Genomic DNA, 12,540 nt, shown 5'->3' on the forward strand with positions numbered 1-12,540 from the left:
TTTGTCACTGTGGTGCTGGGTGGCCCAGACATATGCAGCAGAATCAGCTCGAAGAGGGAAGGAAGGTTCCCAGTTTGGAAAGTAAGGGTGCTGTGACAGCCCAGAGTGGTGGCCTCACAGCAGCCAGGGCAGACAAGGTGGCCATCTTAGAGATTATGGCTGCTGAATTGAGTCCAGAGGAATGAAGAACTGACTGGAAAAGAGCATCACAATAAAGTGGTGAACCTCATGCTAGCCAGTGCCTTGCAAAATGGCCCCTTCCCACCCAGCCTCCTCTGAGTCCTAGACAGGCCTTTCAGGTTGCCGCGGGCTGTGTTGTGACAAGCAGTGCTGGCCTTTCTGTGGATACACAGGTGACAGCCTGTGTGGGAGTCCAACCTCTTATTTTCAGCCCGTCTGCTGGGCTCCCACCTGCCAGGCTGCCGCGGTCCTTCATGATTTCCCCCACCTTCTCTTCCATAGTCTATTTCCGGGCTCTGGTGAATTTTACTCGGTCCATTGAGTACAGCCCCCAGCTGGAGGACGCGAATGCCAAGGAGTTCCGAGAGGTGTCCGAGGCTGTGGTAGAGAAGGTAGGTTAGAGTACCTGGGGTTGGGAGCTCCCCAGGGGTGGCAGGGCAATACCGGAGTATGTAGAAGGTGTCTAATGGTGGTGTGTCCCCCACAGCTGGAGACCGAGTATGTGAAGATTCCTGGAGACCAGATTGTCAGTGTGGTGTTCATCAAGTGAGATGGACCCCCGGACATGGGAAGGGTGGGGGCAACCAGAAGGGGTGGCCAAGGATGGGAAGGGACCTGGGTACCAAGAACGGGAAAGGGAGGGTCCTAGAGGAACGGGTCATTCTTGATGGGAATTCAGAAAGCAAAGGCGGGGTATTCAGTACCAGAAATGGCCCTACCTTAGGCACAGGCTGCCCAGGTAGAGGGCTGATTGTCGTGAAGGAACTCGACAGAGGCGTGCAGATTATAGGCCTTTTTCTCCCCAGGGAGCTGGATGGCTGGGTCTTTGTTGAGCTGGATGTTGGTTCTGAAGGGAACGCGGACGGATCTCAGATTCAAGAGGTGCTGCATACGGTGGTCTCCAGTGGCTCCATCGGCCCCTACGTCACTTCCCCCTGGGGGTTCAAGTTCCGACGCCTGGGCACAGGTGAGCCTGTCCTCCAGACCTGGGTCACCCCTCCTCTCCAGTTCCTCAGAAACTGGCCCACTTTGGTGTCTCTATCTTGGGCCTTCCTAACTTGGGCCAGCACACCATTGGAGACAAGGAGCTCACTCCATCCTGAGCCTGAGCCCGACCATCTTTTTTTTTTTTTTTTTGGTTTTTTTTTTGTTTTTTTTTTTTTTTTCGGAGCTGGGGACCGAACCCAGGGCCTTGGCACCCTTCCTAGGCAAGCACTCTACCACTGAGCTAAATCTCCAACCCCCCCCCGACCATCTTTTTATAGTCTCCTCTAAGTGGCACCTCAGAAATGGTCTCCTTGTAGATCCCTGTATTTTGACAGTAAATTAAACTCCTTCACGCAGCACTCCCAAGTCAAAAGACACTGGCATCCAGTAAAACAACAGTTGTTGAGCTGGGGAGATTAAAAAAAAAAACAAAAACAAAAACAACACAACAAAACAAAAACCTTCTGCTGAGCCCGGTGATGGTAGTGGTGGTGGTGGTGGCCCACACCTTTGATCTCAGCGCTCAGGAGGTAGAGGCTTGAGGATCTCTGAGTTCAAAGTCAGCCTGATCTACAGAGTGAGTTCCAGGGCAGCCAGGGCTACACAGAGAAACCATGTCTCAACCTCCCCCCACCACAAAAAAGAAAGAAGAAACTTTTTCAGGGAGAACTTGAGGACTGGAGTTCAGATCCCTAGTGCCCATGTAAACACCAGGAGGGTGTGAACCTACCTGTAATTCCAACTGTCAGGAGCCAGAGACAGGATCCTGAGGGCGAGCAAGCTAGCTGGGCTACAGAGTCAGCAAGCTCTGATTCCAGAGAGAGGCCCTGTCACGGTATAAAAGGTAAAGATAGCTCAAGGAAGACAACCCAATATCAACCTCAGGCCTCCACACCCACACACATCACATGCATGTACGCCTTCATGATATGCATCTATACATGCAAAGGCACACACACTCTGCACACACATACACTCATCTTGTTGTGTATGTGTTTGTGTGACTGAAATTCATCAGTCGTTTCCCAAGCACCAAGTGAATAGAGGCAGGCCCCATACATAAGGCCCTGATACCCAGCATCCACTCAGGCCTCCCAAGTTCCATGAAGTTTTCCTCCTGTTTTTAAGATGAGGGAACTGAGACTCGGAAGGGAAAAGCAGCTGCTCACAGTGATGGAGATGTAAACTAGGCCCCTTTGTGTCCTGCTGTCACGGAAGCCATGCTGTATGGGAAACAGAAGACAATTGGGCCCAGAAAGGACAGGAAAGTCCCAAAGTCACACAGCTGTTAGATACAGAAGCCAGGCCTGGAGGCTCAGCGTCAGTCCAGGCTTCCGGTCACTCTACCTGCTGCCCTGTCTTTGCATCAAGTCTTTCCTGTACCGGTTCTGGTTTATTACTCATAGACTGTGCTCCTTAGCCCCTCACAGGCCCTTTTCCACCTCAGTGTCCTTACTGAGTAGTCTCAGTAAGCGTCACATCACAGTCCCTCTGACTCACTGAAGCTCCAAACAGGACAAAGTCTATCCCTACATGGTATCAACGAGGAAAAAAACAAAATAACCAACCAGACAGACAAACCCAGTGAGCTCCATTGTTCTGCGTGCACCCCATGTCTCCATCAATGCACCCCCAAACCAAACTTGCTCTGCTGGGTCTCTAGACGCAAGCGTAAAGTTTGCTGGAAGCCCAGCCACCTGCTCCCACCTTCAGGGAGTTCTGACTGGGGGGAGAGGAGACAGGCTCAGCTTGGGTCTCGGTTTCCAGGTCCCAGGTAGTATAGTTGCTGACTACAGTTTCCTTTACAGCACAGACCCCCCCGCCACCCCCAGCTGCTGTGGGGGTCGCAGTGACACCAGGTGAGCGTGTGAGCCTAGTCAGGGTGCAGGGGGTTCCTAGCGAACCTAACAGATGGAGGGAGAAAAGAAAGGCAAAGGCCATTTGGCTGCCTCCTTCCACTCTGGGCCAGGCTGTGGCCTGCACATGTATGGCATGGTGGCTGCATGCGTGTGGCATGTCACCTGTGTGAAGGTCCATGTTAAGGGGTTCTGCACTGCGTTCCACATATAACAGGAGTATGTCCACCGCGTGCTTCTTGCTCTTACTGTCTGCCACAGTGGTCTGACTCGGGTTTCCAGAGCCACTCACAGCCATGCCTTGCCTGTGCTGTCTGTCTGTCACACCACTAGCTTCCTCAGCCTGCTGCCTGACTCCCTCCCACCCCACACCCTACAGTGCCCCAGTTCCCAAGAGTCTGCACGGAGACAGAGTTTGCTTGCCACAGCTATAATGAGTGCGTGGCTCTGGAGTATCGCTGTGACCGGCGGCCTGACTGCAGGGACATGTCCGATGAGCTCAATTGTGGTGAGAAGCTATTGGGAACTTCAAAGGGGGCCCCTGGTGGCCTGCCCAGGGCAGGGCTACATCCAAGGCTCTGGGTCATCTGGGCTACAAGGGTTTGGTGCAAGCAGAGAGGAAAGACTGACGGCAGAGACTGGTCATGGGTAGACTCCAAGGAGCATGGGGGATTGTGGGGTGAGGGGTCAGAGATGCCCATTCACTAAACATCAAGGGATCCTGTCCACAGAGGAGGCAGTCTCCGAGATCAGCTCCTTGCCATCTGCTGTGGTGAAGGTGTCACCTTTACCACTCTGGCCAGAGGCAGCAACACTTCCACCGCCAGTCATGCATGGACCTCAGTTTCTGTTACCCAATGTTCCTGGGCCCACAGCCTGTGGGCCCCAGGAGGCCTCGTGCCACAGTGGGCACTGCATCCCCCGAGACTACCTCTGTGATGGGCAGGAAGACTGCAGGGATGGCAGCGACGAACTGGGCTGTGGTGAGCACTGCGTAGTTGGGAGAGTGGGGAGTGGGGTCCGGTCAGCAGAGGCCAGTTGTGAACCCCATGCCTCCACACAGGGCCCCCCCCACCCTGTGAGCCTAACGAGTTTTCCTGTGAAAACGGGCACTGTGCTCTCAAGTTGTGGCGATGTGATGGTGACTTTGACTGTGAGGACCATACAGATGAGGCCAACTGTCGTGAGTACACCAGGCCCCAATGTGCCCCTGGGCCTGCTCTGGGAGGTGTGCTGGTCCCTGGTGTAAGGGATCTGGCTCTCTGTGTTTGGAACTACGGTTAGGAGACAGCCTTCTGGCCAAGTCTGCCCTGCTTCTCTGTATTTCGGTGGCCATTAGTCTGTTCTTTGTTACTGTGTTGGCGTGTAATGAGAGCACAGGCTTTGCGGGTCTCTGTGAAGATGGTATCCCAGACTGATATGCTAGCCACAGCCTAACCAATGGGCTACTCGGTCTGCTTTGTGTTGTGACGGAATGCCAGAGGCTGGTCGCCCTAGGACTCATTGTATCTGGCTCAGTTTTGGAGGCATTGTGGGTAAAGTGGACAAGATGGGGGGAGTGACCCAGAGGACACCTGGAAAGGGTGACAGATGAGTCGCGTTGCCCAGTAGATAGAGCTCTACGCTCACTCCACCTGGCTTTGTCCCCAGCCGTCAAGCACCCTGGGGAAGTCTGTGGACCCACACAATTCCAGTGCGTCTCCACCAACCGCTGCATCCCGGCCAGCTTCCACTGTGACGAGGAGACCGACTGTCCTGACCGAAGCGATGAATTTGGCTGCAGTGAGTGAAGAGCTGGGGGTGGATCGGGGATGATTCTGGGTGGGTTCCACTTGATCCTATGTGATCTCCACCCCAAGTCAGCGCTCTCGACTGTCGATTAAACACCTCTCTCCCGCTCTCCTGTCCCCAGTGCCTCCCCAGGTGGTGACCCCTCCCCAGCAGTCCATCCAGGCTTCTCGGGGCCAGACGGTGACTTTCACCTGCGTGGCCACTGGTGTCCCCACACCCATCATCAACTGGAGGCTCAACTGGGGCCACATCCCTGTTAATCCCAGGTGCGACTCTGGTGGGGGTGACTTGCCTGTGGAAGAGGCTGGATCTGTCACTCAAACCTAACCCACCACTGTCTTGGGGCCTACCAGGGTGACAATGACCAGCGAGGGTGGGCGCGGCACGCTGATCATCCGTGATGTGAAGGAGGCAGACCAGGGCGCGTACACCTGTGAGGCCATGAACTCGCGTGGCATGGTGTTCGGCATTCCGGACGGTGTGCTGGAGCTCGTCCCGCAGCGAGGTGCTGTAGAGGGGCAGGCGGGTGGGTGACTGGTACCAGTGCCACAGGACCTCCTGTTGGTGGCTAACCACAGACCCTCCCATTCCTCCAAGCAGGGCCCTGTCCTGATGGGCACTTCTACCTGGAGGACAGTGCCTCCTGCCTGCCCTGCTTCTGCTTTGGCGTGACCAACCTGTGTCAGAGCAGCCGACGCTTCCGGGACCAGATCCGGCTGAGCTTTGACCAGCCCAGTGACTTCAAGGGTATGTGGATGGGTGGGCTCCAGGCTCCTAGGAACCTGGGACAGGTGGAGAAGGACCTGGGCCAAAGGGTAGAGAGTGAGCTAGAAACATGGAGTCGTGTCAGGAAAGCCTTTAGCTCAGTTCAGATCTCTGTTCTGTTTGCAGCCTTCCTGCCTTGGGTTGTAGGGAGGACGGACTCTGGAGCCTAGGCCCTGCCTCTCCAAACACACACTCCCCCCCCACAGACACTCATATGCACACACATTCAGGTGTGCACACACTCAGGAACGCGTGCGCGCACGCGCAAACACACACACACACACACACATACACAAACACACACTGCTAAAAAGAGGGCTGGAGAAATAGCTGAGTCAGTGAAGCGCTTGCCACAGAAACATTAAGGATTTGAGTTTTAGCCCCAGCACCCTGTGAAAGCCATATACCGTGATGTGAACCTAAAATCCCAGTCCTGGGGAGGCAGAAACAGAAGGGGCTGTGCCTGCCAGTCAGCCTAGTAGTCAAGTTCCAGGGTTGGTGAGAAACTCTGTCTCCAAAGATAGGTGCAGATTGGCGGAGTTGATCTATTGGTTAAGAGTGCTTGCTGCTCTTCCAAAGGACCCGGGTTCAATTCCCAGTCCCCAATAAGGAGACCCAATCACGAACACCTATAACTCCAGCTCTGGGGGATCCAACATCCTCTTTGAGTTTCGCTGGTGTCCACACCTATTCGTGTATGCACATCTAAAACATACTTTCATACATCAAAAAAGGAAAATAAATCATTAAAAGACGAGTAGATGGAGGAGCCAAGCATGGTGGAACATGCTTTGAATTCCAGGACTGGGAGCCAGAGTGAGCCAGGTCTTCGAGTTCGAGGCTGTCCCAATCTACATCGTGAGTTCCAGGACAGCCAAGGCTCTGTAGAGAAACAAAACCAAAACCAAATAAAGCTGGAGGACTGCTGAGATGGCTTAGAGGGTAAAAGTGCTTGCTTCCAAGCCTGACTGACGACCTGAGTTCACTCCCTTAAATCATCATGGTGGAAAGAGAGAACATTACCTAAAGTTGACCCCTGACCACCAGACAGGGACCTATGTAGCCCAGGCTAGCCTTCAATTTAAACTCATGGTTGTCCAGGAGTGCTGGGATTACCGGTATGTGCCGTGCCCAGCTCTGCTTGGCTACTGCCTGACTTCAGGAGGGAGGCCTCTGTTTTCTCCCACTCATTCCTTCCTGGGTCCCAGCTCTCAGACTGGCTGTTCTCTGCTAAGCATGGGCTGCCATCCTCACCTTGCTTTTGTCCTTGCAGGTGTGAATGTGACGATGCCCTCGCAGCCTGGGGTGCCACCTCTCTCCTCCACCCAGCTGCAGATCGACCCCACCCTGCAGGAGTTCCAGCTGGTTGACCTGTCCCGCCGCTTCCTGGTCCATGACGCTTTCTGGGCCCTACCCAAGCAGTTTCTAGGCAACAAGGTAGGAGGGCGGGTCCTGCTCAGTCCTGCTCATCCTAAAGTAGCCCCCCCCCCCAACTCTCCTTCATCCTGAAGCTGCACTGAGCCCGCTGCTCTTCCAATCCTCTTTGGGTTCTTCCCTGAGTACCGTTCTGTGGGCTGGCTAGAGTGCCGCACACTGGCCTCCCTGGGTACAGCATTACATGTTTTCAGCCATGACATCTCCCCATGCCCCCTTCTCTATGAGCCTCCGGTGGGTGGGCAGGGTGAGGAACTAAAGAACAGGATGCAACTGCCTAAGGATGGCTGCCCTGCCCTGATCTGTCCTGTCCCGGCCAGGTGGACTCCTATGGTGGCTTCCTGCGCTACAAGGTGCGCTATGAGCTGGCACGAGGCATGCTGGAGCCGGTGCAGAAACCAGACGTGATCCTCGTGGGTGCCGGGTACCGCCTCCACTCTCGAGGCCACACACCTACCCATCCTGGAGCTTTGAACCAGCGCCAGGTCCAGCTCTCAGAGGTGGGTGGCACCTGAATCTTGGGGATGGGTGTAGGGGGAGGGGTTGCCCAGGGTGAGAATAATACGTTGCTTGCAGGCACTGATAGTCAGAACAACCTTGTCCTCTCCAGGAACACTGGGTACATGAGTCTGGCCGGCCTGTCCAACGGGCTGAGATGCTGCAGGCCCTGGCGAGCCTGGAGGCTGTCCTGTTGCAGACAGTATATAACACCAAGATGACCAGTGTGGGGCTGAGTGACATTGTCATGGACACCACCGTCACCTATACCACCATCCATGGCCGGGCTCACAGTGTGGAGGAGTGCAGGTGCCTACCCTCAGAGGGACTGTGAACCACGGGACTCTCTCTCGGGTAGAGGTGAATTAGCAGGGTCTGTGGTTCCTGCAGCCATTCTCTTGGTCCTATCCCCACAGATGTCCCATTGGCTATTCTGGATTGTCTTGCGAGAGCTGCGATGCCCACTTCACCCGCGTGCCTGGCGGGCCCTACCTGGGCACTTGCTCTGGCTGTAATTGTAATGGCCACGCCAGCTCCTGTGACCCTGTCTATGGCCACTGTCTGGTGAGTAGCACAAGATACCACTTGGACACTGGATGGGAGTGGGGCTGCATCCACGAACATTGCATCATTTCTAGAATGGCTTGGATGGCTACCATGACCTTTGGATGCATTAACAAGAGGTGGAAAGGAGGCTCGGAGGTTAAGAGCACTGACTATTCCTCTAAGGGATCTGGGTTCAATTCCCAAGCAACCCCATGGCAGTCTGCAACTGTCTATAATTCCAGTTCCAGGAGACCCGACCCCGTCACACAGACATCCATGCAGTCAGAACACCAATGTGCATAAATAAACCATTTGAAACAAAACAAAAAAAAAATGGAGAGATACAGTGTCCAGATGGGAGATGAGGGTCTGTCTCCCTTAGTGAGGGCTAAGGGTAGCATGGTTTAGGCGTTACACCTTATCTCGTGGGAAGAGTGATGAGGGCTAGGATTGTGGAGCTGATCAAAGAGAGGCATGGTAGTGCCACTGTCTTCAGATCCCTAGGTAGCTATAAGGTAGACAGAATGGACTCTAGGATAGAACCGGTCCTGGGTGCAGCCTGGAAGAGGGTGTCAGGTTTGGATACGTATCACAAGGTGCTTGGAGCCATCTGTGAGACTGGCCACCATGCTGGGCTACTACTGCCAAGGAAGCCACCTGGATACTCCTATTTGCAAAGCTGTGGAACCTTCTAGAGTCTGTCTGGCCCAGTTCTACTCAGCAGGCCCCGGTTCACTATCTACCCTCTCCTGTTCTAGAATTGCCAGCACAACACAGAAGGACCTCAGTGTGACAAGTGTAAGCCTGGCTTCTTTGGAGATGCCACCAAGGCCACAGCCACTGCCTGCCGGCCCTGCCCCTGTCCATACATCGACGCTTCCCAAAGGTCAGAGCCCTCTCAGGATATAGGCATGGGGCAAGTAGGGACATTCTCTGTTGGGGAAACTGGGTACCCACATGGATTCCAGTCCTAGCCTGCTCACTGAGTTGTCTGTGCTCTTTGATCTTTTGTGGGCCTCATTTTTCCTTTCTGTATAATGGACCCATGCCCACAGTAGCTATGAGGTCACAGTGGCCAGAGATAGCATCATTCCTTTCTGTGTGTCTTCCTGGGGCAAGCATGCCAAGCCCAGCCCTGAGTTCTACTCTTCTACCTTGACCACTTGATCCCCACAGGTTCTCAGACACTTGCTTCCTGGACACAGATGGCCAAGCCACTTGTGACGCTTGTGCCCCAGGCTACACAGGCCGCCGCTGTGAGAGGTAAAAGGGAGCTGACAGGGGTTAAGGGTAGGAGGAGACAGGATGCCCTGGCTGGGGTGTGACAATGTCGTCTCTCCCAGCTGTGCCCCTGGATATGAAGGCAACCCCATTCAACCAGGCGGGAAGTGCAGACCCTCCAGTGAGTATTATAACCATGTTCTTTTTTTTTTAATTATTTATTTATTTTATGTATATGAGTATAGTGTCGTGTCTTCAGACACACCAGAAGATGGCATCAGATCCCATTACAGATGGCTGTGAGCCATGCGGGTGCTGGGAATTAAACTCAGGACCTCTGACCGCTGAACCATCTCTCCAGCCCCCAGTGACCACGTTCTGATGTAGCCTGCTGGGCTGGGCTCCTCCCTGACTTCCCAGAATCCCTGGAGAGCCACCCATTCCCACTCAACCTGCCAATGCTTTCCTCTTGCCTCCAGACCAGGAACTCGTGCGCTGCGATGAGCGAGGGAGCCTGAGTGCCACAGGAGAAGCCTGCCGCTGTAAGGTATGTGTACTGCCTACTCCCTCCAAGACCTTGGGCCCAGCCTTACTGTGGTCAGGGCAGGGAAGAGATCCTAGCCTCTCAGATACCTTGGCGAGTGGGCACTGGCCTTGCCTGAGACCATAGGCCTGGCTATATCGTGAGGAAGTCCTGGCCATGGGCAGGAACACTGACTAAGGAGTCAGTCGCCCTGAGTTCAATTTCCCAGCATGCTTGCAGCAACTGCTGTATATGTTTTGGCCCTTACCTGCACCACTCTGTCAGGTCTCATGTTGACGTGTCTTCAATAGCAGGAGAATCAGATGTCAGTGGAGAAAACTGGGCAGGTTTTGCAGTCAGGTAGTCTCGATCTTATAGCTCAGGAGATAAGCATGCGGGGTGACCCTGTGCGTCCTATCATATCCCCCAGCCTCACTCATTTGCAAGGTTGTAACAGAAGTTAAGTGAGGTGGCTGCAGAGACACCAGCATGATGCACGAAATTCCCTATCATCTGCTGCAGTGGCGATGAATTCTATCAGCTTGCTGTGTTTCTAATCTAAACTAATCTGCGAGCCTCCTAGTGGCCAATGAGAAAAGGGAGAAGGGTTTCAGTAAGCACCACAACCTGATTGTTCTAATGACCGTGGTGCCTCGAATATGTATGTGAGCACTTTCCGTGGCTCCCTGGGACACCCCCATCTAGACTTGGGGATGGGTTCAACTGCTGGGTCCAGGCAGCCCCTCCCATGGGCCAGCCTGCAGCTCCTGACTCTGCGTCCACAGAACAACGTCGTGGGGCGCTCGTGCAACGAGTGCTCGGAAGGCTCGTTCCACCTGAGCAAGCAAAACCCCGACGGCTGCCTCAAGTGCTTCTGCATGGGAGTCAGTCGTCAATGCAGCAGCTCCTCCTGGAGCCGAGCCCAGGTACCTGCAAGAGGGCGACAGCCGGATGGGACAGCCACACCTGGAGCTAAAGGGACAGAGGGTGGGCGCCCCCACACGGACCCCTGCCCAGTCCAAACATTCTCCATCTCCAGGTGCTTGGAGCCTCGGAACAGCCTTCTCAATTCACCCTGACCAACGCCGCTGGCACCCACACCACCAGCGAGGGGGTCTCGTCCCCTGCACCCGGCGAGCTGTTGTTCTCTTCCTTCCACAACCTCCTGTCTGAACCCTACTTCTGGAGTCTTCCCGCCAGCTTCCGAGGGGACAAGGTGGGCGGGGCAGAGGAACAACCCAGGCAGGGAGGCCATTGGGAGAATAGTCACAACGTGGGCCCCACTGAAGTCTCCCGCTGAAAGCCTGTCTGCCCCTGTTCCAGGTGACATCCTACGGAGGAGAACTGCGCTTCACCGTGACGCAGAGGCCCCGGCCCGGTTCTGCGCCCCTGCACAGACAGCCGCTGGTTGTGTTACAAGGCAACAACATTGTGTTGGAACACCATGCCTCAAGGGAGCCCAGCCCTGGCCAGCCCAGCAACTTCATAGTGCCCTTCCAAGAGGTAAGCCCTATCCAGTCCCTTCTTGTTCTTCTCTTTTGGGGCCTCTGCACCCAGAGTGTCAGGAATTGGATCTCATGTCACTTCTTTACAGCAAGTGTGGCAGAGGCCTGATGGACAGCCAGCCACACGGGAGCACCTGCTGATGGCCCTGGCAGGCATTGACGCCCTCCTCATCCAAGCATCCCACACGCAGCAACCAGCTGAGAGCAGGTAGCTGGGGCTGAGGCAGGGCAGAGGGGTCTCCAGAGCAAGCAGAAACATGGCGTAGCCCCTCACACTCTGCCTGTAGCATGGAGAGCCTGCCGCTGCGCCTCTCACAGAATCCGACGATGCTGGGGGCTAGTGTCAGCTTTCCAGATGTCCCCAGAGGAGGGGTAGTTTTAGGGCATCTACACAAGGAGGGGTAGAGTATGGTAGCCCTTTGGAGAAAGCAACAGCTGTGAGTGGTTTGCCACAGCCTATGGAGACCACAGGATGCTGATCCCCCTCACCGTGACTCTCTTCCTACCCAGGCTCTCCGGTATCAGCATGGACGTGGCTGTGCCAGAGAACACTGGCCAGGACCCAGCACGAGAAGTAGAACATTGTACCTGCCCCCCTGGTTACCGCGGCCCCTCCTGCCAGGTGAGCCTGGGTCTCCCACCTATCCATCTAGCTTCCTCCACAATGCTTTCAGGCCACATTTCCAGCCTCCACCATCTTTTTGTCCCCAGGACTGTGACACAGGCTACACACGCGTGGCCAGTGGGCTCTACCTGGGCACCTGTGAACGCTGTAACTGCCACGGCCACTCGGAGACCTGTGAGCCCGAGACGGGGGCTTGCCAGGTGAGCCCTGCCCCTTCATTCTCTATCCTCCTCCATCCTGGAAGTCCCAGCCTTCAGGGACCCTGCCTCAACCTGCCCTCTGTCCTTCCAGAGCTGTCAGCACCACACAGAGGGTGCTAGCTGTGAGCAGTGCCAGCCAGGGTACTATGGGGATCCCCAGCGGGGCACACCGCAGGACTGCCAGCCTTGCCCATGTTATGGAACCCCTGCTGCTGGCCAGTGAGTCTGGGCCCCTCTGTCCCCTCAAATGCCCACCACCCTTCCTACCTCCTCTCTTGCCCAGCACTGGGTAGAGGCTGGCCACTGGGAAGAGATATCCTCAGTTCTAAAGCCCCAAGTTTCTTAAATGGGAACCTTAGCCTCTGAGAACTAAATGAGGAGATGGGAAAGAAACTCTTGGTGTAGATCC

The 12,540-nt window shown here is 55.1% G+C and overlaps 1 protein-coding gene across 3 annotated transcripts in view; it reads left to right on the top strand.

The window, feature by feature from the left end:
* The window catches only part of Hspg2 (heparan sulfate proteoglycan 2), a 101,161-nt gene that overhangs the window by 38,373 nt on the left and 50,248 nt on the right, over positions 1 to 12,540 (top strand). For 2 of the 3 annotated variants that reach the window (XM_087549397.1, XM_087549396.1), the window contains exons 4-29: positions 463 to 572; positions 668 to 726; positions 987 to 1,147; positions 2,976 to 3,026; positions 3,403 to 3,531; positions 3,755 to 4,006; positions 4,087 to 4,206; positions 4,674 to 4,805; positions 4,936 to 5,080; positions 5,168 to 5,319; positions 5,415 to 5,561; positions 6,853 to 7,016; positions 7,334 to 7,513; positions 7,624 to 7,820; positions 7,928 to 8,075; positions 8,816 to 8,943; positions 9,234 to 9,320; positions 9,401 to 9,459; positions 9,758 to 9,825; positions 10,587 to 10,727; positions 10,841 to 11,017; positions 11,125 to 11,304; positions 11,396 to 11,514; positions 11,817 to 11,928; positions 12,018 to 12,131; positions 12,223 to 12,350. In XM_087549397.1, the coding sequence (XP_087405523.1) occupies positions 463 to 572; positions 668 to 726; positions 987 to 1,147; positions 2,976 to 3,026; positions 3,403 to 3,531; positions 3,755 to 4,006; positions 4,087 to 4,206; positions 4,674 to 4,805; positions 4,936 to 5,080; positions 5,168 to 5,319; positions 5,415 to 5,561; positions 6,853 to 7,016; positions 7,334 to 7,513; positions 7,624 to 7,820; positions 7,928 to 8,075; positions 8,816 to 8,943; positions 9,234 to 9,320; positions 9,401 to 9,459; positions 9,758 to 9,825; positions 10,587 to 10,727; positions 10,841 to 11,017; positions 11,125 to 11,304; positions 11,396 to 11,514; positions 11,817 to 11,928; positions 12,018 to 12,131; positions 12,223 to 12,350 (3,460 nt within the window). 3 annotated transcript variants of the gene reach the window in all.

The sequence above is a fragment of the Rattus norvegicus genome, chromosome 5 (assembly GCF_021556685.1).
Source record: "Rattus norvegicus strain SHRSP/BbbUtx chromosome 5, alternate assembly SHRSP_T2T, whole genome shotgun sequence".
Classification (NCBI taxonomy): Eukaryota; Metazoa; Chordata; class Mammalia; order Rodentia; family Muridae; genus Rattus; species Rattus norvegicus.